This window comes from Pyxicephalus adspersus, chromosome 3 (assembly GCF_032062135.1).
Source record: "Pyxicephalus adspersus chromosome 3, UCB_Pads_2.0, whole genome shotgun sequence".
Lineage (NCBI taxonomy): Eukaryota > Metazoa > Chordata > Amphibia > Anura > Pyxicephalidae > Pyxicephalus > Pyxicephalus adspersus.
Genome location: NC_092860.1, coordinates 5,735,539 through 5,737,131, shown reverse-complemented (window position 1 = coordinate 5,737,131; position 1,593 = coordinate 5,735,539). Strand labels below are relative to the sequence as shown.

At 36.5% G+C, this 1,593-nt stretch overlaps 1 protein-coding gene across 3 annotated transcripts in view; it reads right to left on the bottom strand.

The window, feature by feature from the left end:
• Positions 1-1,055: 1,055 nt before the first annotated feature.
• The window catches only part of LOC140325542 (uncharacterized), a 12,252-nt gene continuing 11,714 nt past the window's right edge, over positions 1,056-1,593 (bottom strand). For all 3 annotated transcript variants that reach the window (XM_072403431.1, XM_072403430.1, XM_072403432.1), the window contains one exon: positions 1,056-1,526. In XM_072403431.1, coding sequence (XP_072259532.1) covers positions 1,525-1,526 — 2 coding nt within the window. In that variant the 3' untranslated portion in view covers positions 1,056-1,524. The remainder of the gene's footprint in view (positions 1,527-1,593) is intronic.

Here is a 1,593-nt window from a genome sequence, read left to right as displayed (position 1 = left end):
TTGCTCCTAAATACAAAATTGCACCCAAATCCTACACACAGATACACAATATGGGTATAATGTTTGTGGACACCTGACTATTATGATATGACTATTATTCCACTCTAATATGAGCTTGTCGACCATCCAATACCAAAACCATGGACATTATTATGGAATTGGCTTTACCCTTTAAAGCTAAAACAGCCCCCACTTTCCCATGAAGGCTTTTTACAAAATTTGGAAGTATATTTGCAGCCACTATATTTTCATAAAGCTAGATTTAGGCAAAGATATGTCTAAACAGAAATGGGTGATCCTGTTGGCAAATTATTGGGTTATCCCATGGGCAAATCACTGACTCAAACACCCAATATCTTTTCCATCTGAATTGATAGTTGAGTCCTGCTCATGAATACAAATTTGCACCCAAGTCTTAATATAAAAAACCATAGAGATACACTATACAGTCAATTATTTTGTGGACACCTGATTATTGGTCCTCTGTGAGCTTGTTGGCCATTGCATTGCAAAAACATGACCATTATTATGGAGTTAGCCTCCCCCTTGAATCTAAATCATTGACCATAACACCCAATATATTATTTCCACCTAGATTTTTTCTGTTGATGGTTAATTTCCACTCATGAATACGGATTTGTACTCAAATATAAAAAGCCAAACAGATACACCTAATAGCCAATTGTTTTGTGGACACCTGACTATTACACCTATATGAGCTTGTTGGCCATCCCTTTCCACAACCATGAACAATAATATAGAGTTGGCCTTCCCTTTGAAGCTTAAACCTCCTCCACTCCCCCATGAAGGTTTTCTACAAATGTTTACCGTGTATCTGTGGACATTTATATCTTTGTGGATTTCTGTTGAACAGAAAATGGGTTTGCCGCAAACTTATGATCCCAGGTTGGAAGAGCACCATTCTCTAAATTGTCTTTGTGTGCTGTAGTATTCCCAGTACCCTCCACTGGAAACTTCTAAATAGTTTGTTGGGTTATCCTAATACTCTTGGCCGCATAGTGCAGTCGTAAAATGAAAGTCAGTCCACACAAAGCTGGCATTTCTCTTTTGGGTAAGATGCTTCTAGAAAGGCTGATCCACCATCTTCTTTTATTTCCCCTTTGGAGTAAAACTTCTTCATCAGTACTCCCAAAATCCTTCCGAGTAAATTCTGTTATTAGAAAGCCACAAATTAAGCAGGTGGGTAAAGCTGGGAACTCACACAGAGCTATTTCTACAACAGCAATATCGAACGGCAAAAAAAGCCACATGGGTTGCCACCAATTTCCAGCCAAAGGTGAGATAAAACATTAGGTGGATTGATCCTTTTTGATATAAAAAACCTATATAAAATTATATAACTAAATGTTATATAAAAAAACTTATCCTAAGTCATCTTTGTAGTATAAAAATTCATTTCCATTACGAGTCTTTCGAAGCATCTTCTTTAGAAGAACTAATATGTCTTCCCAGGCTGTCTCCATCGAAAGTGAAAAATAAAACATTTCCATGTTCTCATAACAATCCTGTAAAAGGTAAAACAAAAGGACACCAATCACTTTAAAAAGCATATCTTGCAATTAAATAAAAAGT